Consider the following 23,566-nt stretch of genomic DNA (forward strand, 5'->3'; position numbering starts at 1 on the left):
ATAATAGCTAATATTCTAGAAATTGCCCATAATATTTAGGCAATTTTATATATGTGTTTTATTCCACAATTAAGAGCATCTAAATGAGCCAGGCAGTGGTGGGGCATGCCTTTAATCCCAGCACTTGGGAGGAAGAGTCAGGCGGATCTCTGAGTTGGAGGCCAGCCTAGTCTACAGAGTGAGTTCCAGGATAGCCAAGGCTACACAGAGAAACCCTGTATCGAAAAACAAAAACAAACAAACAAAAAGGTATAAATGAGAGAGGTATAAATGAGAGAGAGGGTGTGTATAAATTTATTGTAGGTGTAATCTGCCTCAGTGAAAGGAAGCAATGGGAGCTTCAGTAGAGTAGGAAGGTCTCCGTGGAATGGATTGTGAAATTTTAGCTTCTTTATATGGTGAAAGGTAAGAGCTTGTAGAGTTTCAAATACATGATACAACATACTTTGTAGAAGCAGCCAGGAGAAAGAACCAGTATTCTGGAAGGGGCATTGATTAGGTGTGATGAAAAAGGGTGTCAGGTAAAGAATCAGTGTTGTAAAATGGGCTGAATAGTCTCATGGACTAGATTGAGGTTCAAGAGCCAGTCGATCAGCTGAGTTTCAGATCCTTTTGAACACATCACATCCTCTGTTCATTGTGTTCCTCTAAAGGTGCTTCAAGGTAAGATGTCCCTATGAACACAGCTTAATAGACAGTAGATACTGTATTAGTGACGATTAGGAGCTGTGTCTATTTGGTCAAAAATCTGTCATCTTTTATTTAATCAAACTCCAAAAGAGCTCCTTCACATGTTAGTGTCATAGTTTTAGTGACTTTTCATTCTTTTTATATTTGATATTTTCTCAAAAGGTTATATTAAGTATCAGAATGTCATATATTAATATTTTATATCTTCACATAGTATATACCTTTTAATATGGAGACTTTGGTTTGGACTATGCCAGAAGATGCTAGAGTTTGTTTAAGCATTGACTCACCAGGAAGAAATGAGCTATTCATCATCTGATCCAGAATGTCTTTTTATACTAACTGTTTAAAAGTTCTATGGAGATAGTATGGTGGTATATACCCTAACCCAGCACTCAGGAGACAGAGGCAAATGGGTGTCTATGAGTTCTAGGTCAGCCAGTGCTACATAGTGAGACCCTGTATCAGAAAAGAAAAGAAAAGAAAAGAAAAGAAAAGAAAAGAAAAGAAAGAAAAAGAAAAGAATTCTATGAAAATTAATTTGAATATTTTTGGTAAAAAACACATTATTCTGTAAATTTTAAGGTACCTCATTTGCCAAGGTCAGACAATTCATATTTTCTTTCAAGCATTTAACAGTCTATGAATATTAAACTTACATATAATAAAGAAGAATTAATTTTTATGAATCAGTGTATTACTATATAAGACTAAACAAGAATAGATGATTTCAGACCATTTTGTTAATATTTATTTATTGCTACATAAATAAAATATGCAAAATAGAATTATTTTAAAGTAATACAAAGATCATTAAAGATTTATTCCTGGTATTTAAGCATATTTTTATATTAGAGAGTCAGGATGATAATACTACAGTACTAAGTCAAAGGACAAAATCTCAGGCTCTGCTCTAGTAGGTAGCAAAACTAGGAGTCAAAGCTGGAGAGGTATCTGTATTTTTATCCATTTTTTAAAGTAAGTACTTCATTATTTGTTAACCTAGCTAATATATAGTTATAAAACACTAGAAATCCCAGGTCCTGGATAGTAGCCACTAGCCTTATGTACTCTTGAGACACTTGAAAAAGGTTGCTGAGCCGGGCGGTGGTGGCGCACACCTTTTAATCCCAGCACTTGGGAGGCAGAGGCAGGTGGATCTCTGTGAGTCCAATGCCAGCCTGGTCTACAGAGCAAGATCCAGGAAAGACACAAAGCTACACAGAGAAACCCTGTCTCGAAAAATCAAAAAAAAAAAAAAAAATGTAGCTGAATTGAGATATCTACAAAGTGAGTTGCAGGCCAGCCAGGCCTACAGAATGAGACTGTCTTTAAAAAATATGTTTATTCAAGTTTTGAAACTACATATGTATCTCACCTTCACGGCTCATATTAAGTGAATTGAATTAAATTGAATCACAAACAATGTTATTTAATACCATTCTAAAAGTTTTAGTTAGTACTATAGACATGAGACAGATATAAAAGGTATAATTTTTGAAAAGTAGGCTATAAAATCATTTACAGACAAAATGATTATATGTTAGAACATTCAGGAGAATTAGGCAATAAAAATCGGTTGACAGATGTCAGAGTTATAGATAAATACCTTTAGAAACTCCTGGGACATAAAAGATTATTAAATGTTAAGTCATACAATGCCCTTGAGTAGAAGGACACAATAAGATAAAAGTGCCATGCATATGTATCCACATACACATGGATCCTACAAATACAGTGTCAGCTTTTCTTAAAGTTACAATGTGCTTCAGTCCCAACTGAAATATAAACAGATTTTTTTTTATTTGAAAAGTTCACCTAAGAAAATGAAAATAATGAAGAAAATTCTGGAAAAGTGGTCACGATTCTCACCTTCATTCTAACATATACACTTAAACTGTAGAAAACTTGGTTCACATTGAAGGTTATTGAAATGAGAGAAATGGTGGATAGATAAATAGTTGAGTCCTTGAATAGACCAAGAAGAAAGAAGAAAACATTTGGGATTAAATTTCTGTAATTAACAACAGTAGCAAAAATAAAAAGGAATATGAAGAGGAGGTGGTGGAGGATGAAGAATAGGGCTGGAGGAATAAAGACAACTCAGTGTGTTCCCCGCCCTTGTGCCTTACAGAATGGTAAAGTTTAATACCAGTAGTGTCAAGTATGTAAGTGAATGGATGCTTGTATACACTATGAATATATAAATTGATGTGAACATTCAGAAGAGCAACTTTTAAATGTGTGTAACTTACTCTAAAGATATATTGCCAGTTTGCCAAGATGAACATGAATACATAATATATACACACAATGATATTGCAGTATTATTTGCAATAAGAAAACAGCAGGAAATACATCAATATACAACTATTTTATTGTTATTGTGTCACATGTATGAAATGGAATAAGGTAGGTCTGTTTGTACAGATAAAGATCTACAGGATATGTCATTGAATAAGAAAAGCAAGATGCTAAGCAGTGAATACAGTCTCATTCTTTTAGTGCATAACCAAGAATAGACGGTCATTTATCTGGAAGAGATCAGAAAAGAACTATTAGTAGTGCTTTCCTCTGGTGTTTGTGTATTGGGGGAGTATTACCTCATTTTCCACATTTCTTCTGTGTTTGACTTTTCTGATTTTTCACCTGCATGCTTTTGTTTGTATATGTCAACAAGGTTATCTGGATGATGGAAATTTGTTAAGGTGTTTGAGTATGATAGGGATTCTTCAGTGGTACTTTTCACTTAAGGAGACTGGGCTGTTATTGAATACATCATGGATACTTGAAGCTAGTGAGCAGGTTGAGAATCAGGGGATGGAAAATTGCTAAAAAGCACTATCAGGAGAAGGGACGATTTAAGCTGACCTGAATTAATGGGATTTGTACTTAGAGACAGGTAGACCAACTATACCTACGTCATCATGGAGGATGATGAGAATTCTTGCTAACTTGATGATTTTGTATTTTGTTTGTTTTGGTAAAATTGGATTTTATAAAGCAGCAAAAATTAGGCCCAGGAGAGAGTCTAGAAAACGAACTAAGTATTGGTCAAAGAGAGAATCTTTTCAGCTTTTATGCAAATAATTTTTATTTCCGTTTTTCTAATAAGTATGTATGCAAACGTACAACATCCTCAAGTCATTTTTACAGCCAAGTTCAATGCTAAAAATAAATAGCAAGCCTTATTAAATACAATATGTTAATCAACAACTGCTCTTGTTTTATAAATACCCTTGAAACTTTAAAGACTATATTGTTCATCTGAATGTTAAAATATTTGGCACCAAACAATGAAATTCTGATTGGACATTAATACTGAATTTATATGATCAGTTGAAGAAGATCATTTATGCTAAAGGGCATAATTACTTCAGAGAAAATTCAGATAGATTGTGTTAAATGAAAAAATTTACCTTCTCTCATCTAATTTTTTTTATCATTAAGCAAATATGCAATTTTCGTTATGATTCTTGGTTCAGTTTAGGCCACTTAAGACATTGTTCTTTGAAAACTAGTTTAGAAAGCCCCAACTGGAAAACAAATCTTAGACTAGTTCAAAGAGGATAATTGTAATTAAAGTTATCTTTTGTTTCCACTTTGTTAATAATGTATGTTGTCCCATCATTGCTGCTAGCTGCCTTCAGTGGGATTCCTCTTTTCTCCTGTCCTGGAATTCTGTGTCGGCTCCCAGCTGCCCCCTTCCAGCTTCCTGGAGCACCCCTGTGTTACTCTTTTTCTTTCACAAAACGTACTGTGCCACTGTAGTTTGAATCCTTTCCACAGTCCTCATTGCTTCCAGGTAAATCCAGAGAAGCTCTGGGTAAGCCCATTCTCACCACTGGACTCTCTTCACCTGCCCCCCACCTATAAATGGCACTTGTCTGGCAGGAGTATACTTGCTCTCTGGAGTCAGGTCCTGGTAGGGCTTCAATGACACTGTGTGCTTATCTTTGTCAGTGTTAGGAAAACATCCTGCTTACTGATTCCACCAGTACAGAGTGGAAGTTCTTTTCTTTTGTTCTCACCAGTGACCTGAATGTAGATAATGTCGTCTCTGAACATTTTTATTATTCAACAATTACCAGTGTATGTATCTTTGTACAGTATGAAATGAGTTGTCAACATGAGTTGAGAATTTGAGCGGTTTTTAAATTCAGTCAAGTCTATGTATGTATAGTATGTATGTGTAGTATGTTTCTATTGGATACTTTGGTGAATGTTGATTTATCTGTTTTGTGAAGATACTGTTTGAAACTGTGATACTGCTCTTCGTTAGACCACAGTCTGTGTTTGTAAAAAGTGACACCGTCCTTCACTCTCGATGACCTTGGCTTTCTGTTTTATATAGCTCATTCAACTGATTCTGAATCATCTCTCACTACCAGACCTGTGCAGATTAGCACAGACCTGCAGACTTCTCCACCAGCATTGCTGCGACCCTCTGCAGTATCTCCACCTCAACCTGCAGCCGTACTGGGCGAAGCTAGACGACGCCTCACTGGAGTTCCTACAGGCTCGCTGTGCTCTCGTCCAATGGCTTAATCTGTCTTGGACTGGCAACAGGGGGTTCATCTCCGTGCCGGGATTTAGCAGGTAGTTACAAAACCTTGCTGAAGCTTTTTATCAAGAGACTAGACTTGTATGTAAGTGCTTTCACAGTACAGTTTTTATAAGAATCAAAAGATATCAAGTGCATGGTTAGAATATTGATGTTTATAAAAACGAATGAGTGTGAACTTTCCTCTTCAGCTAAACTTCATAATGATGTAAGGACCAACTGTATCCTTTACTTCTTATTTAAATCTCAAGTGACTTTCAACTGAACTGCTTTTTTTCTTTCTCATATTTTCAGCACAGATGATTAACACATTTAAAAAACTATTTCCAAATCAAAATCTACCTCTCTAATGTGATTTGTCAGAAATGGAAAACAATTTATTACAGAACATTTTTAATTAAATCTTAATTACATGTGCAATACATCACCCAAATTTAGAAGCTCATTTAAGCTAATTATGTTGAAAATGAAATTGCATGCTAAATAGAGGACGGCGCTTGCAGACCTGCCCAGGTGTTTCTGCTCCTTTCTATTTAAGCATTTAGTTTCCTTACTATTAAATGTCACCTGTTAAACATTCGAAAGCTTGCAGAAGTGCATATTCATTTAGTAATGCCATAGTAATTTTTCCTAGGATCCAAACAGGTGCTTTTCTCTTAACCTTGATGATTGTTCTTGTATGTGCCATATGATCCCATCATTTCCATAAAGTCAAACATGGAGGAGAAACTTTAGAGACAGTCTCTGTTATTTTAAATTAATAAATGTTCCTTTATCCTGTTGCTGGGCTAAACCTAAGGTCTCACACATACCAAGCAACTGCTTGTGCACTGATCTGTATATCCCTAGCTCTTCTTGTTACTGTTATTTTACTTTCTATTTTGAGACAGTGTCTCGCTAAGTTACCCAGGTGGCTTTGAACTTGCTTTGTAATCCAAGTAGATATCTGGCTTGGAATCTTCCTGCTTCTGCCCCCTAAGCAGCTGGGATTGCAGGGCTGTGCTGGTAGGGCCAGCCAGAGAGCTTCACTATGGACAGGGAGATAAGGAAAAGTTAGAGTAATAGGTTTAGGTTTTGTGGTGAATTGGGAGGATGAAGTCACATTTCTCTAACCTATCTTGGGTAAGAGGAATGCTGCTTTCTGTGACTCAGTCTAAGGGGAAGAGACAAGCAGGCAGGAGAAGCCAGATAAACTTTGCTTCTGAGGCCACTTCTGAGACCTTCCACTGCCCTTCCAATGTACTTCGAAGGCCAAGTTTCTCTTTTGGGTCCTTGAATTCCAGCAGGGTCTTAGTCCAATGCTAGTTCTCTCTGTTTCAAACATTCCATCTTCAAATTTTCCTTACTGCTAATAAGATGGATAAGAACGGAAACTAATTATGACTGTTTTGAGCATATACTGTTGATCATAAACTTAAGCAAACAATATGAGATGGAACAAGTGGTGTCAGTAATGACTGGTTTACATTATAAAGGTCCAGCTCTTGTCTCAGTGATTTCTACTGGAGAAATTAATTTTCTATTTTTAAAATTACTTAGGAATTTAGGAGCTGGCAAGATGGCTTAGTAGATAAGGGCTCTTTGCTGCCTAAGCCAAAAACTTGAGTTGGATCTCTGGAACCGACAAGATAGAAGGGGAAAATGGAATCCTCAAGTTGTCCTCTGATTTTCACAGACAATAAGGTGTGCATGCACCCAAACATATTGACACTTTTGATAAATAAGTGTAATAAAAACAATTTAAAGTAGATCCTTAACTGTTTTCACCCTATGTGTCAAGGCATGGTAGCAGGTATTATTGACCATTTAAAAAGATACTTGCGACATCTAATATAGAACTTCCTTCTACAAATGAAGAAAAAGCTGTGAAGATAAACGTGTAAGCATAGTCTTTGCATACTTTCATAGAAAATGACAGGGTACTGGATGGTGATAGCTCACGCCTTTAATACCAGAACTTGGGAGGCAGAGGCAGATGGATCTCTTGCGTTAGAGGCCACCCTGGTCTACAGAATAGCCAGGGCTATACAGAGAAATCCTGTCTTGAAAAACCAAATAAATAAATAAGTAAATAGATAAATAAATAGATAAATAAATAAATAACAGGGTGGCAGCTAGTGACTGTATATAGACATTAAGGAAAATGGTGGTGAGAAACTGAGGTATGACTTTGACACAGTGATGTGTGTGATCATAACAACAGTGAGTGCACTGTAAAAGTTACATCAAACAAGTTTTTAGAAACTGTAGTTTGAATAAGCAAGAGAAAAAGCCTCAGTCGTGAGGAGGAATCTCAACTGTGCTGTTTATTTAGACTGGCAGTGAATAGGGTCTTGTTTGCAGTTAGAGCTCCAGTCTGCTGTCTTATCAGCAGTTCTGCCTCTGGTTTTCCGTTCACCTAAATGTGTTGTTCTGGGGCTGTCTGCATGATCACAGACTACGTATCCATTTAAGTTACCCATATCTTATTGCAGTATGTCATCCAGTCAAACCATACATTTGCTAGCATTTCTTTCAGCACAGCTTCTGTTCACATTTAGAAATGTATTTAAACACAAAGAGAGAAAGGTAGGGTAGGGCATGTTGCAACTTTGCTGATTGCTTTTGGCTCTTCGACTTGACTGAATTGACAGTCATTATGACTTGGAGGCAGCCTTCTCAGAATAAACAATAAATATGCATGGCTTGATTATTAATGAATCATCTATGAATAAGTAGTGCTCTATTTATATGCATTACTGTGAAGATTTATTTATATAATATGTCAAAGAAAAAAAGCACATTTTATGGTAGAGACCACTGGTGCTGTTCTGGATGCGTATTTTGGAAAAGCTGTCATTTGTGGTCTAAAAATCTTATTTGTGAAAGTTATAACTGGGTAGATTTTAAAGAACTTACAGGACATTTTATCATCAGAAGAACAGAGAAAATGGTTAAATTGGAATAAAGAAAATTTTAATCAGTTACTAAAAGCTGCTTCCAGCCCCAGATTTATGAGTACTACCCATGCATATCATTTTTACTAGTGAAAATCAATACTATTTAATTCTCTTGCTATACATCCCATCTCTAAGGTCTTGTGTATTCACTTGCCTCTCTGCCTGTTGTGCTTTAAAGCTTAATCATAATATTCTGCTTAAAAACCTAGGGTCCACTTTAGCAGTGCCATTTAAATCAGTAGATGCCGAGTCTCTCTGATATCCCTCCCTCTATGGAGAATTTTATCCCTGGCCTCTATATCTGTTCTAAGTAATTCATACTCACTTCATCAGGAAACATTTCTTGGATGCTTTTTGGGTTCAAGAGCTTTATTGGTTATTGTCTAATTTGGTATCTTATTGCTAAGATAAAATGCTCTTTGGGGGAAGGGGGTATTTTGTTTCACAGTTCTAGAGGGGTATGGCCCATGATGGTGAGGGGGGTATGGCAGCAAATGGGGAGGGCATGGGAGCAAGAGGAGGAGGCTGACTGTACATTACACTGAGGAGGCAGAAAGAACAGGAATCAGATATTGAGTCTTATAGCCTAAGGAGCATATTAAAACCTTTTGTGTACGTATCTTTTACCTGCCTGTGTTGTAAGTGGTTGTCTCTTAGCTTATTGGCTTCTAGTAAACACAGTTTTGAAACTTGTTTTTCTCCTGTCGCTCTGTGCTGGCTAGTTTTATGTCCGCTTGGCTCAAGCTAGCGTCATTGGAGAGGAGAGAGTCTCAAATGAAAGTTTTAACTAGTGATTGGGGAAGGCCCAACCCATTATGGGTGTCCCATCCCTGGGATGGTGGTTCTGGGTTCTATAAGAAAGCAGGCTAAGCAATCTATGAGGAGTAAGCTAGTAAGCAACACCCCTCCATGGACTCTGTATCAGCTCCTGCTTCCGGGTTCTTGCCCTGACTTCCTTCAGTGATGGACTGTGATTTGGAATTTTAGCCTGAGTAAATCCTTTCTCCTCAACTTGATTTTGATCATGGTGGTTCATCACAGCAATAGTTACCCTAACAAGAAGAGCTACCATTGGTGGGTAGTACCATATAGAATAACTAAGAAGTTTTGGGCTTAATGACTTTCTTTTAAAACTATATATATTAAATAATGTTCTGAATTATTTGGAATTAAAATATTTTAAGTTTGCTGTGTTATAACAGTTGTAGGCTCAGCTAGCAAAACATAGTATTAAAAATCAGAAACCATGGACATTTATATTTAATTCTGTCCTTATCTCTATGCATCAGGCAGATTTTGATCATCACTGCCTTTCACTTTGTGATGAATACACTCACGTTAAAATACTCATTCATGTGATGTTAATTATTTTAGGGTACAAGTTATTTAGTAAAGTATTCCTTATGCGTGTGTATATATATATATATTCCTCTAGAGTAATGGTTCTCAAACTGTGGGTTGTAACCCCCTTTGTAAGTCACATATCAGATATTTACATATGATTCATAACTGTAGCAAAATTACACTTGTGAAGTAGCAATGGAATTATTTATGATTGGGGGGGTCACCACTACCAGAGGAACTGTATTAAAGGGTCGCAGCATTAGGAAGGTTGAAAACCACTGCTCTAGACTTATTCATTCAGCTTGTAAGAATAAGCAATTTATTTCTTCCAGGAACCCCCCTTTTTCATAGCAGCAGACCTAATCCAGGATTGTCTTTCAGAATATAGGCTCATAAAACCCTTAAAGAGAGAAACCTTGGAACATACAGATGGGATGTCTCCACCAAATCCCACCCCCAGAGCTCAGGGAGCCCCATGGAAGAGGAAGTGGAAAGAGTGTAAGGGCCAGAGGGGATGGAGGACACCAAGGAATCAAGGCTCTCTAAATCAGTGTGAGAAACCTCATGAACTCACAGAGACAGGCAACATGCACAGGACTCACAGGGGTCTGCACCAGATCCTCTGAGTACATATTGTGGCTTCCAGTTTAGTGTCTAAGAGAGGGTCTCTGATTCTTGTGCTTTTTCTTGGGCTCTTCCTTCTGTTGGTTTGTTTTGTCCAACTTTGATGTGATAGTTTTTGTTTTATCTTATATTGTATTTTTTTATGTTTTGTTGTTATCTTGTAGAAGCCTGTTTTTTTCTAATGAGATGGGAAGGAAGGTGGGGAGGAACTTGGAGGAGTAGAGGGAGGGGAAACTATAATCAGGATATAGTATATAGAAAAGAATCTTTTCTTTTTTTTTTTTTTTTTGTTTTTTTGTTTTTTTGTTTTATTTTTGTTTTTGGTTTTTTGAGACAGGGTTTCTCCGTGTAGTTTTGGTTCCTATCCTGTAACTCGCTCTGTAGACCAGGCTGGTCTTGAACTCACAAAGTTCGACCTGGCTCTGCCTCCTGAGTGCTGGGATTAAAGGCGTGTGCCAGTGCTGCTGAGCAAGAATCTATTTTTAATAAAAGGAGAAAAATTAAAAAGGGAAGTTCTGAAAAAAGTAAATAAAATTTAACATCGAGTAATACTAGATGAGACTTCACAATGTAGAACAAGCAGGCTGGGGGAAATAAGTTATTTTCCTTCCAAGTCATATGACCCATGTCATAATTGATAACTAGTTAATGCAAAAATATCTGTGTAACTTCATTAATATAAAACTTCCATGGAGTGCTATTGGTTGAAATATTAAGGCAACTCCATGTAGTTAAAAGGGAGGTTTATTTTGTGGGGTAACTTACAAGTGAAGGGATAGGTTACAGGTCTGGGAAAGGTGAAGCGCAGTCCAGCAGTGCTCTCTGGAGAATTCTGCTCAGTCTCCCTCCAGCATCCAGGTTCCAGGAACCAAGAGAGTGAGCACATCTGGATCTTGGGTCTTCAGGGCTCCTCTCTTGCCTCTGCCTTCTAGGCATGACAGTTACTGAAGCCTAGTTACCTCAATGGGGGTAGTACTTCCAGGTCAAAGCTGGAATAGCTACCCACTACAGAGCACATTAATGTAAGCAATTCATGTATGGTTAATTGAGTCTGTTGCTGCTGCCTTTGTGACATTGATATATTATGTAAAGTCGGAAAGAGAGAATATGAACATATTAATTAGATAACCTACTCAAGAGTAAAAATAATGCATAACTGAATCTTGGAGGGAGAGAGGAAAAGGTAAAAGTAATATAAGAATGGCCATTGTCATCTGGTAGTAGTGGCACATGCCATTAATCCCAGCACTCAGGAGTCAGAGGCAGGTGGATCTGTGTGAGTTCAAGGCCAGTTTGGTTTACAGAGTGAGTTCCAGGACAGCCAGGGCTACACAGAAAAACTTTGTCAAAAAAAGAAAAAAAAAGAATGGCCATTGTCTTCCTTGTACTTTCCAAGTCTATCACCTATCATCATCTATCACCAGCCTGAAGTTTTCCTGTCTGTTAATGATGAGGTTTCCGGTGATTAGCTTGACACTCCTCTATACATTCTTTGGAGGAAAAGTTTTCCTTAATGAGAGCAAAGGAAGAAAAGAAATGTCAAGTCATTCTAACCCAAGTATAAAAAAGAAATATAAATAAAAGTGCTTTGCCCAGTAGCGAAGACCATAAAGAGATAAGAAAACTAATACATTTTGTCCTCAGAGCTCACATACTTCTGTTTAACTTTGCTAATCTGCAAATCATTTTAGAAATTATTAAATTAAAAATAAGACTTTTTGATTTTTTTGAAAGCCAACATTCATTCTTAGATTGCTATTTTATAAGTGAATCACTCACCATAACTAATGTGTATACAAAGTGAAGTAGCAATGTTAATTTACCCAATTTGGGGAAGTAATTTGAACCCGTGAACAGAAAAGTACCTTTAGTCACTAAAAGTACCTTTAGTCTGCACAGATCAAAGCCAGATAGGACCTCAGCACTGAGAGAGGAAGCAGACACGAGTGTCCATTCCTAACCCATAAACTATCTCTAACTGCCAGCTGCCGGCAAAGGAAAAATTCGTTTTCTCTAGTGGAGTACCACTGGGTAAACAAACCCCACCCAAGGGCAAGCTCCATGTCCAGCAGGAGGTGGCCAACATAAAATGAACTCAGGGGGATTTTTGGAAGTTTATTTTTCTTATAATGCTTTGTCTAGACATTTTTTTTCAACCTTACAAATGTCTTTTGCTTATATATTATAGTTTCTGATTTTGTGTTTTTATGGGATTTCTGTGTGAGTAAATGTGTGTGTCTCTGTGGCTGTATGTGTTTCTTGTGCTCTTTCTTTGGCTCTTTTTTTTCCTGTTACTCTTTCCTTTCCAGAGAGAGAGAGAGAGAGAGAGAGAGAGAGAGAGAGAGAGAGAGAGAGAGAGAGAGAAAGGACATGGATTTGGGTGGATAGAGAGGGAGAGGCTCTGGGAGAAGTTGGAGGAGGGGAAACTGTAATCAGAATATATTGTATGAAAAATCTATTTTCAATAAAAAGGATAGATAATTTTATGAAGTGAATCTTTATAGTTGGAAGATTTACTCAACTGCTTTTTAAATACCACATGTATCTCTTGTCTTGATGCTGTGACAGAATCCCCTGAGAAAAGCATCTGAAGGAAGAGCTTGTTTGGCTCACAGTTCTGGGTGCAGGGTGTCATAGCAGCAGACGCTGGGAGCAGGTGGTCCCGTTGTGCCTGCAGTCAGGAAGCACAGAGCAGAGTGCTGGTGTGCAGCAACTTTCTCCTTTCTATTCGGACCAAGACCCCAGCCCTTGGAATAGTGCTGTCTTCAGGGAAAGTTGGCTCTTCCCACCTCAGTCAAAGGCTGATAGACACAGATTCCCAAAGGCTGATAGAATCTCAGTAATCCATCACAGATTCCCAGAAGCTAATGGAATCTACATAATCTCTCATAGATGCCCAGAGGCTTGTCTTCTCAGTGATTTCTCATTTGTAAAGTTGACAGTACTAGCCATCATCCTATAGTAATGCTAAGGACTATATGTGCTGTGGATATCGCTCTGTATAAATAAAATGCTGACTGGCCAGTAGCCTGGCAGGAAGTATAGGAGGAAAAAGCAGAGAAGAGAACTCTGGGAACTAGAAGGCTGAGGAAGAGAGATGCTGCCAGCCACAGTGATGAGAAGCAACATGTTAAGATACCGGTAAGCCACGAGCCACGTGGCAACTTATAGATTAATAGAAATGGGTTGATTTAAGAAATAAGAACTAGATAACAAGAAGCCTGCCACGGCCATACAGTTTGTAAACAATATAAGTCTCTCTGTGTTTACTCGGTTGGGTCTGAACTGCTGTGGGACTGGTGGGTGAGAGAGATTTGTCCTGACCCTGGGCCAGGCAGGACTGAAGAAAACTCCAGCTACATATATGCACTAAGGATCTGTTTCAGTTGCTGAAGGACATGAAAAAGCTTGTAGAACTCAGTGTAAAATGTTAGTAAATAAGTGAATTGTCCTTAGAAAAGCAATGGAAAACAGACTGTGCTGGAGTTGAATCTGGTGTGATGGAAGTCTCTCACCATTCAGCACTGCCACCTTAGAAGTGGATTCAGAACCTAGCTATCACCATGTTTGGTACTACCTTGTGGGTCCAGTGGGCTGTCCTTTATCTGTATGTGTTGGAGAGTGTCCTCATGGCATCCTGCTCTTGCCCTTGTTCCTCTTAGTTAAGTTATACAGAAACCAGTACAATCTTGGTAGAACCCCGGCATGACATCACTTCTCTGCTCAAAGATTCTCTCCCCAAATGAATGCCAGGGTCTTTATAGTGACACAGGAAAGTGTTTCATGTCCTCTGATGTCCTCATTGCTCCTCACCCCATGCCTCCTGCATCAGTTTCTGACCCAGCCAGTTCAAATGCCCTTCCCTTTGCCTGGAATATTCCTTCTCTGGATGCCTGCTTTGGTTACTTCTTCTTGCTTCAGACCTACCTTGCCCACTTGCTAAGACTTCTCTGACCAAGCCTCTATTGCACTATTTTGCTTTTATTTTCCCCTTGACATTTTTCACTCTCTAATATATTGTCTATTTTACTTATTTCTTTGTTTCTAGTCTCCTCTCACTAAAATGTAAGTCAGCTTTATGAAAGTGGGAACTATGTTTTATCCATGATGTCTCCCGGCATACACTGCATGTCATAGTGGAACTTCAATAAATATTTACTGATTGAATGAAAGTGCTGGATGAAGACTGCACTTTAGGTAATATAATTAGCAGAGGAAATCAAGCTGTAGGAGATCTAGGTAACGGTGTCACAGGGGAAGCATCAGAGTGTTAAGGAAGGGTGAGCAGTTGTGTGAAATGTCACAGATAATCACACTAATAAGACAGGCTGTTGGAATTTAGAGTTTGAAAGGAAAAGGTGAATTGGGAAGAGCTGAATACAGATTGCAGAAGATTAACAAGGAATGGGTATTTCACATGTAAATGTGTGGGCTACTGGGGCTTTTATGCTATTTAAAGATAATCAGGAACAACCAAATTTCTTTGTTTAAAAGTGAGGTCCGGAGTGGCAAGATGGCTCAGTCTGGTAAAAGTTCTTGCTGCACAAGACTGATGACTTGAGTTTCATCCCCAGGACCAGCAGAAAGGTAGAGAGAATTGACTTCACAAAGTCATCTTCTGACTACACTCCTGCACACACACAGTTTTCAAAGTTAAAACTTTGCTAGCCAAGGTTTATCTTAGATTTTTAATGTTTGTGGGGTGCTTTACTTTGCGAACTGCTTTCATATACTATTTAATGTTCAAAACCATGAAGCAATATGGTAAGTACTCTTCAAGCCTGCCTTTGATAACAGAAAATGATGAGATGTGGGTGTGGTGGTTTGAATGAAAATGTTCCCATAGGCTCATGTATTTGAATACTCAGGGAGTGGCACTACTTGACAGGGATTATGATATATGGCCATGTTGGAGGAAGTGTGTCATTAGCAGGTGAGCTTTGGGGTTTCAGAAGCCCAAGTCAGGCCAATGGCTTGCTCTCTTCTCTTCCTGTTGCCTGCCAGTTCAGATGCAGAACTCTCAGTTTCCTTTTCAACACCATGTATGCCAGCATGCCCCCATGCTTCCCACTATGACGGTAATGGGAACCCTCTGAAACTGTAAGCCACCCCAACTCAATGTTTTCCTGTATGAGTTGCCATGGTCATGGTGTCACTTCACAGCAATAGAACCGAATAAGACAGTAGGTGAATCCCCCTGCCTCACACCTCAGTAGTTGATAGAAAAAGAGTACAACAGGACAAAAGAAAAATTATCCATATTTGATATCTAGCCCCATGTCATTTTTTAAAAATGTGAGTTATCCGATTTAGTTGGATTTTATTTTGAATGTGCATTTTGCTGGTTCTTAAATCGCCTAGAAAAAAGTTGTAATGGAAGTTCAGAATGCTAATGTTGTTTGTGTGGCACTGAAGTAGTGCTGGCCAGGGGTAGTGGGTGCGGGTGTGAGGGTGCAGCTTGCCCAGTTGATAATCTTCATAGATTTGTACACTTTCACATTCATGCTGAATCTTAACATTGTTTTCTGTGACAGCTCCGAACAAACATTTCAACACCAATTTTCATGCAGTCAAGATAAATAATGCAATTTCTGATGAAACATTTTCTATTCTTTTATCTTTTCTTATTTCTATGTATTTGTGGGAAGTTACAATTGGATGTTTTATATTAATTCTGAAATCAAGCAGTTCAGTTGCTAAATGGCAGCAACTAGGGGAACATAGTATAGTTAAGCCAATCTAGATATTTTCTGAATTAAAAGGAAGCCAGTCTGACTGATTTCAAAGTCATTTAATTAAACCTGTCATTTTGTATGCTTTATTCAAAAGATATTACCCCATTCTGAATGGGCATTGTTAAGAGAGTGATATATCCCAAGAGCCTAGGGTTTTATACTTTTGATTTTACAACTCAGATGGGAATTACAGGTAAGTAGAGCTATCTTCTCTGCCATCTTAATTTGCACTTAATAGTAGGTGACTTTGTACCATGTGAATTCATTACCTTCTCAACTTGATTTTTCTTAGCCATGAACATTTCAGCATGCAGTAAGAACTTCAGTGAATCAAGTTATGTATTTTATTTAGTAGAATCTATTCTCCTAAGCATGTCTGTTAAAGGGTGATATAATTTCAAAGTTCTGGCAAAAATATTTTACAAATTGTATATAATTTCCATGGAATATTATTTTCACAGGTTTCTAAAGGTGTGTGGATCTGAATTAGTACGCCTTGAGTTAGCTTGCAGCCATTTCCTTAATGAAACTTGCTTGGAGGTTATTTCCGAAATGTGCCCAAATCTACAAGACTTAAATCTCTCGTCCTGTGATAAACTGCCACCTCAGGCTTTCGGTCACATTGCCAAATTATACAGCCTTAAGCGGCTCATTCTCTATCGGACGAAAGTAGAGGTAAGAGTAACTCATTTGTGTTTTTCTTAATGAAACATCTGGCTGAATATTTAATTGCCTTCAATTATTCATGTGATTTCTCATTTATAAGCTAAGGTTATGATATCATCTGTGTACTCTAGAATCATTAGAACTTGGTTAGTTGCTGCAAAATTATAATATATTGTGGTTTTAAATGATACTGATGGGATGGTCCCCATGATCCCAGGGAAAGAAATGAGCAGGGGTTGGGGAGTGAGCCAAGGGAATGACTTAGAGGAAGGGGCTGGCAGGTGCCATGCGGGAGGACTTGTGCTTGGTTGGGAGGAAGCAAAATGCATGGTGTTAGAAGTAGCCATAGCGGTAAAATTAATGGCACTGTGGTTCCAAATTCCCATATTAGTAAAGCAGAATCATGTCATATAGATGCTTGCTTTCTTCACATATGTCTATAGGACATCTTTCCAGGCCAGTATGTGCTAGTTTCTGACTTTGCATTAATTGTATATTTTGTATTACACTACAGTTTGCTAACCATTCTTTAAATGATCATTTTATTTTTCTAGGCATGTTCATTTTATAAAATGTCTAACTAGTAGCAGTCTTCTGTATATGGTTTCCATTTGCTTACTATTGTCCCTACGGGACAGTGGTACTTCTGGATTGAAGGAGAGATGCAAAGGTCCCATAATAAACAGGGACTTTCTGTTTGCTTACTCCTCCTCCTCCAGACATGGAGGGCTGCTTTTGGTTCTTTCGGCATTCTTACTTAATCCCAACTCAGGCCTTTGTTCTTCTCTTTATCCGCAATGTATTCCCAGCATATTACATTTTTTAATAATTAGCCAAGTTTTAGCTCATTTAAATTTTTAAAAGATGGCTTCTTGGATACTGATTAGAAGGAAGCCTCTTTTCTGGTTCACATCTCTTATATTACCCAGTTTTATTTCCCTTTCAACATCCCTACAGTGCTCTGGCATGATCATTATTTTCCTTCTTGTATTCTGTCTCTTCACATTAGGACATGTAATTTTATATAGGGCGTTGAATGACGTCCTTCTTTTTCATCATGCTGTTTCCAGATTCTAGAATAGAATTTGGTCAAGATTGGCCATCAGCAAATACTTACTAAGTGAATAAATAAAATTATATTTCTTGAAATGGTATTACCCACTATAATGGACCTTTACATGTCTTGAATGTTACTGGGTCCAAGTTATTCGGCATCTTTGGTATTTCAGTTTCTCTCTGTAAGATAAAAATACAGAGTTCATTGGGTCATTATGAGTACTAAATTATATGTAATGTATTTTAGGCAGTTCCTAGAGAGTATAAGCAACTATTAAAGGGCATGTAACATTATTACAGGAGTTTTGTAGTATAATGTTTTACTGCGAAGGGAAAGTCTTTCCTCACTATTCTATTCAAAAACTTTTAGTGTATCTATGTGCTTATTCTACCTGGTGTGTCTTTCATCAGGGATTTCATTTAGAAGTCATTACATTTCATTTTGCTCTCTGTGATAAAGCTTTCCATCTGCTCATGTAGGTCTTGTTTTACATCTAAAGATACATTGTAGTTTTCTTCACTTAGATACTAAGTAATTCTGGCTCCACTTAAGTGTTGCATGTTACACTTTCAGATGCTATTTTTCACTTTCATTTAATTTTCACTGGCTATTATTAATATATAGGGAAATTTGGATCTTTAAATGTATTTTTCTCTTATCTGTCCCCCTTACTGATGCTTATAATCTAGTCATTTTTCACTTACAACTTTTAGATTTTCTTATAGTTACTTATAGTTAGAACTTGGTTAGTTGCTGCAAAATTATCATATATTGTGGTTTTAAATGATACTAATGGGATGGTCCCCATGATCCCAGGGAAAGAAATGAGCAGGGGTGGGGGAGTGAGCCAAGGGAATGACTTAGAGGAAGGGGCTGGAAATTAATATTTTTTTCTAGGACTTGAAGTATTACTTATTAGGTAGAATTTTGTAAATGATGTAGAATCATAGAATTTTAAGAGATTTGTTAGTGTTTTTCCTAATGCAGTGGGAATCTCTAATATTTCCTTTTTTTTTAGTCACATAACAAATATTTGACTACCTATTAGGTTTCAGGTGCTTGGAACTCTTAGTGAATTAAACAGACAACATCTCATACAGCTTACTGTTTTTATACTTTTTAGTATTATGTTTTAATAAGTGGTTTTGATATCCATTTTTAATTAAGAATTTATATAAAGTACATTAAAATTCTGGGCCTCAGTTAACACAGTCCTTATATTGCTGGGTAATTCCTTTGTGGTTTGTTGTTGATGTTTGGGAGCTGGGGATTGAACCCAGAGCCTTGAATATGCAAAATACACCCTCTACCACAAAGCTGTACTCCATACTGCCTCTGTGTTTTAAACTTACTGCCTAGCTAGGTTGGTTTCCGAGTATTTTGGAACCATATTACTTGGTTATGGATGCTGATGATCACTTCCTAATTGTGTACCTTGAGGTCATTATCTCTCTGTACTTCCCTTTTATAAACTGGAGACATACACCACGTTGAAAGGCTGTAAGGATTCAATGTTTTAGTGCATGGGAAGCATTTACTACAGAGCTTGATTCACAGTAAGCTCTATGCTTATTCGTGTTGGTTACATCTGCTGTCTTCGATGAGATTAGTTGTAATCTTTTCATTCTTAATCAGGCTTGGGCTATCACAGTTTAGTAAAGTATTTAGGAAATTGTCTCTTTGATTGGAAGTAACGTGAATAAGTGTGAATAGACAGACACTTTAAAAAACATGTAGGCTGACAACATTTTTAGCAGTAGATCAGAGTAGACACTTGGTTTCATGGGGGATGTTAACTATTGTTTCCCCCCTGTAATTTATAGAAGCTTGAAATTGTGTATGGGAGCTTTGATTAAATACACTTAGGAACAGTTTGGTGCAGATTGTTGAGTTGGAATTTAAGAGGTGATCTGGGATCATAGGAAAAAGAGTATTCCAGTTATGATCCTGCCAGTGGTAACCTTTTGTGATCTAGGCTAAGTCATTCTCCCATTCTTAGACTTTTTTATTTGTAAAATGAGATTTCCCGAGTACCACTTTAAAGATAGCCCATGCGTCAGTGGTCTGTGGAAAGGTGAGCCATTATTTATGTGGGTGTAAAATTTCAACTGTCCAAAATTTTTTTTCAACTGTATTTTCTTAAATAGGTCATCCATTCTGAAATGCCATGGTTTTATTTTTATACTTACTATATATAATATTCACATACAATTTGTTAATGTATATGCTTTAAGCTATTGTGCTTGATAGTTATAATTTATGTGACTATATAATTTAGATTAATAAACTAGTTATTTTAAGACTTAAGCAAATCTGTACTTTATTGGTCAGTGTGCTATACAGTTTGAAACCTTCTGAATAAAATAATGCCTCAATTATTTATTTATATTTTCAATGCATTGCTTTTAAAAAAACTTTTTACTTAGTATTTTTGCGTGTAAAAACTTTGTAATTCATTCACATTGAACTTGGAAAGATTATCTACCTTTATGATATAAGGAAAGCAATAAGTAATACTAATTGCATAGTTATAGTGTTATTTTAATACACAGTTCATTTATTATGAGCTCCCATGCTGCTTTTATAATACTCAGATTTTATTATCCCTACTCTGACTTCTTAAGTTTATAATTCATTCCTGTAATTGTTTTAAAGGACAAAACAGTTATCAGTTACCAGACTTTCTTTTACAATTTGTGTCTTGCAGATTAGTCCCATGCATTTCCTAGAACCGTCTGGGTTATTGTTAACAGTTTGAACCTGTTTACACTTTTTTTTTTTTGAGGAAAAAAAATATGTGGAGTGGGAAATGAGAATGGAATGACAGATATCTCAGTAAGGATGCCATCCTGTTGCTTAGCAGCAGGCAAGAAAACCAAGAGTGTTTTTAAAAGTTGGAGTTATAAATGGAACACCTGCATCCAGTTTTGATTGCCTCACTTCAAGAATGATAGAGCATAAATTGAAAGAATCTGAGGAAGTGAAAAAACTGATTATAGGTTTTGTGGGGGACCGGTATATGTCACTAATCCACAAGTATAGTTCAGCAGCTGTTTACCGGCCGCATAGGCTGTGTCAACAGATTCAAGGACCCCTTTGCTTACATCTTGACGAACCAGTGTGCAACAAAAGTAGTTGATCTTCACTTCTATTGGGGAACAGCGTACCTCTTTTCTTTCTCATATGCCACTTTATTCTGCGAAGTAAAGCCTCATACCAACCTATTGGTGAAAGTGCCTTGATTTTTTTTTTCACAAAAGACATGAATTGTCTATCAAAAGCAGTATGATGTGATTTGGTACCATGAATTCACTTTCTGACATTCAGATACCATAGTTTCCTTACTGCTTTTTTTTTTTTTAACCTGATTTAAAAACATATTGTATGCTGGTAGGCACAGTGCAACTAGCAAACAGACACAGTAAGGGAATGGCTTCTCACTTAGCAGAGCCAATGCTGATGCTAAGATCAAGAGTTGAAATTGGTAGGAAGAAACAACTTTGGCTGCCCATGGTATCTAATGCAGGCTGCCATTAGCTCTCATCTAAAATTCTATTTCAGATAGGTTGATTTAGCTAGTGAACATGAGACAATGGGATATTAGTAATGTGTTTTTAAAAGAATCAAGTTTATTAACTATAACATTATTGTAGCAGTTTAAATGAGGCTCCAGTATTTAAACATTTGACCCCATTTGGTGGCATTCTTTGGGGAGATTAGGGGTGGGATGTGAGAACTTAAATCCTCATCCCTCTCTAGTTTACTCTCTGTTGCTGTGATAAAACACCATGACCAAAAGCAACTTGGGTAGGAAAGGGTTTGTTTAGCATACGCATCCCATTCAAGTCCATCATTGAGAGGAGTCAGGGCAGGAACTCAATCAGAAACCCAGAAGCAGGAGCTGACACAGAAGCCATGGAATAAAGTTGCTTACTGGTTTACTGCCCCAGCTCACTCAGCTTGCTTTCTTACAACCCATGACCACACACACTGAACTTGGCCCTCCCACATCAATCATCTGTCAAGAAAATGTCCCAGAGACTTGTCCACAGGCCAGTCTTTTAGGAGCAATTCCTCAACTGAGGTCCCTGTTCCCAGGTGACTCTAGTTGGTGTCAAATTGACAAAAACCTAATGAAGGCATAATAAAGCTAATGGCCATTCTTGTAGTCCTTGATATATGTCTGCAGGCTAGAATCTATCTGTGCTCTACTTTCCTGATTGTCCATATAGAAGTCTTGAAGGAAACAGTGAGGCTTTTGGTGGCATTACTTTTGTGTTACTTAAGGGAGTAGGTTGTTGTGGTCAGGGTAACAGGACCTGATTAGTCACTACAGTGAGGAAGGAGGTTATCCCACCGATACACTCATTGACCATAGTCATGACAGTGACCAAAGCCAAGTATAAGAAATTTCCAAAAGTTTGGCCAAGAAAGGGCACTACTGATTAGCTCATTGTGGTGGTTGATTGTGAACTTGGCAGAATCTAGATTGAACTGGAAGATGGGACTCGGGACAAGGATGTGGGGGATTATCTTGGTGGCATTAATTGAGGTGGGAAGACTTACCCACTGTGGGTGGTGCCATTCACTGGCTGGGATCCTGCACTAAATAAGTGGAGAAAAATAACTGAGCAGAGCAGCATTCATCCTTCTCTGCTTTCTGATTGTGGATTTGTTGTTGTTCTTGACCAGCTCTTTCCACTTCCTGCTGCCTTGACTACCTGCTGTCTTGGGGTTTCTGCTGCTGTGATAAAACACAATGATCGAGAGCACTTGGGGAGGAGGAGTTTATTTCTGCTTACACTTTCAGGTAACAGTCCATCACTGAGGGAAGTCAGGACCTGAATTCAAGCAGGGCAGGCGTCTGGAAGCAAGAACTGCAGCAGAAACCATGGAGGAACTCTGCTTGCTGCCTTGCCCTTTGTGGCTGCTAAGCCTGCTTTCTTATACAGCTCAGGACCACCTTCCCAGGGGTGGCACCACCCACAGTGATCTGGTCCCTCCTGCATCAATCATTAATCAAGAAAATGCTCCACAACTTTGTTCACAGTCCAGTCTAGTGGGGGCATTTTTCTCAATGGTGATTCCCTCTTCTCAAATGACTCTGACTTGTGTCAAGTTAACAAAAAATTAACCAGGATGCCTGCCATGAAAGACTACATCCTTGAACTGAGAGTAAAAATAAACCCCTTTCCCCTTAAGTTGCTTTTATCACAGTAACAGAAAAAGGAATTAAGGTACCCATTCTCATTGGTATATCTTAAGGGCATGATAAGACTTGTTTGATGAGGATGGAAGGACACTAAGAGTTATGTGAATTAAAGTTCTTAAGACATCAACATTAAAGAGGTTGGTGTCTTTTTTTATTGGTGCATATCCGGTTGTATAAAACAGTGGATTATAACATTTTTATACTTACATGATATATACTTTGATAAACACCATTGCTCCATTACCCTCACCCCACTGGTCCCCTTTCTCATAGTTCATCTTCTACTTTAATGTGTACTTTTAAAAATCTGGATTTGTGGATATGAGAGAACAGGTCTTTCTGAGTCTGTCTAATTTATAACCATGATTTCCAGTTCCATCCATTTACCTGCAAATGACTTAATCCCACTCTTCTTTATGGCTGAATAATACTGTATTTTAAGTATATACCACATTGCTTTTTTCCTTTCACTTGTGATGATTATCCTGGCTGATTTCATAACCTGGCTCTTGTGGCATATTATCTGTCTCTTGGCACCCAATAATTGCCTTATTTGAGTTCTCCATCTATGTGGAGGCCTTATGAGACTCCTCCCCAACCTGGTTGGCATATCAGTGAGTAGTGTCATTATGTAGGTCTTATTTAGGTGACCACATTGTTGAGATTTAATGGATGAAACTTTCTTACCATATATCGAAGGCACTTTGTATGTCAGAGCAGACATTGTGGGTCTCT

The 23,566-nt window shown here is 37.7% G+C and overlaps 1 protein-coding gene across 2 annotated transcripts in view; it reads left to right on the forward strand.

Moving 5' to 3' along the window:
• The window catches only part of Fbxl4 (F-box and leucine rich repeat protein 4), a 78,465-nt gene that overhangs the window by 31,407 nt on the left and 23,492 nt on the right, over positions 1-23,566 (forward strand). The window contains exons 5-7 of one of the 2 annotated variants that reach the window (XM_037202473.1): positions 5,045-5,289; positions 16,358-16,571; positions 22,312-22,429. In XM_037202473.1, the coding sequence (XP_037058368.1) occupies positions 5,045-5,289; positions 16,358-16,571; positions 22,312-22,429 (577 nt within the window). The remainder of the gene's footprint in view (positions 1-5,044; positions 5,290-16,357; positions 16,572-22,311; positions 22,430-23,566) is intronic. The other variant, XM_028877996.2, reaches the window with a different exon arrangement.

Source organism: Peromyscus leucopus, chromosome 2 (genome assembly GCF_004664715.2).
Source record: "Peromyscus leucopus breed LL Stock chromosome 2, UCI_PerLeu_2.1, whole genome shotgun sequence".
In the NCBI taxonomy this organism is placed as follows: Eukaryota; Metazoa; Chordata; class Mammalia; order Rodentia; family Cricetidae; genus Peromyscus; species Peromyscus leucopus.